The sequence below is a fragment of the Bison bison genome, unplaced genomic scaffold (assembly GCF_000754665.1).
Source record: "Bison bison bison isolate TAMUID 2011002044 unplaced genomic scaffold, Bison_UMD1.0 scf7180017864378, whole genome shotgun sequence".
Lineage (NCBI taxonomy): Eukaryota > Metazoa > Chordata > Mammalia > Artiodactyla > Bovidae > Bison > Bison bison.
Genome location: NW_011494950.1, coordinates 395,598 through 396,166, shown reverse-complemented (window position 1 = coordinate 396,166; position 569 = coordinate 395,598). Strand labels below are relative to the sequence as shown.

At 41.8% G+C, this 569-nt stretch overlaps 1 protein-coding gene across 1 annotated transcript in view; it reads left to right on the top strand.

Annotated features, from left to right (window-relative positions):
* The first annotated feature begins 21 nt into the window (after nucleotides 1-21).
* The window catches only part of LOC105001035 (polyadenylate-binding protein 1), a 3,214-nt gene continuing 2,666 nt past the window's right edge, over nucleotides 22-569 (top strand). The window contains exon 1 of the mRNA XM_010857153.1: nucleotides 22-202. Coding sequence (XP_010855455.1) covers nucleotides 61-202 — 142 coding nt within the window. The 5' untranslated portion in view covers nucleotides 22-60. The remainder of the gene's footprint in view (nucleotides 203-569) is intronic.

Genomic DNA, 569 nt, shown 5'->3' with positions numbered 1-569 from the left:
AAATACGCTGCAGGAGTTCGCAATCCTCAACAACATCTGAATGCACAGCCACGGGTCACCATGCAGCAGCCCGCTGTTCATGTACAAGGTCAGGAGCCTCTGACTGCTTCCATGTTGGCCTCTGCCCCTCCTCAAGAGCAGAAGCAAATGTTGGGTGAACGGCTCTTTCCTCTAATTCAAGCCATGCACCCTACTCTTGCTGGTAAAATCACTGGCATGTTGTTGGAGATTGATAATTCAGAACTTCTTCATATGCTTGAGTCTCCAGAGTCTCTCCGTTCTAAAGTAATTTAAATTTATCATTTACCTACCAGCTTCTTATACTACATATTCCAGGATGTTTTGTAGAACATTTATAAGTGCTTTGTACAAGTCACGCACAGTTCTAAGAGCTTTATAAATATTAATTGAAAATCCTAATAACCTATGGTGCTGTTATCCCTATTTTATAGACAGGGAAACTGAAGTATAGAGAGATTAAATAATTTGCCCAGTTGCTCACAAAGCAGCTAGTGAATGGCAGAGCTTGGTTTCAGATCCAGTCACTGTAACTCCAGCGTCCATTAACT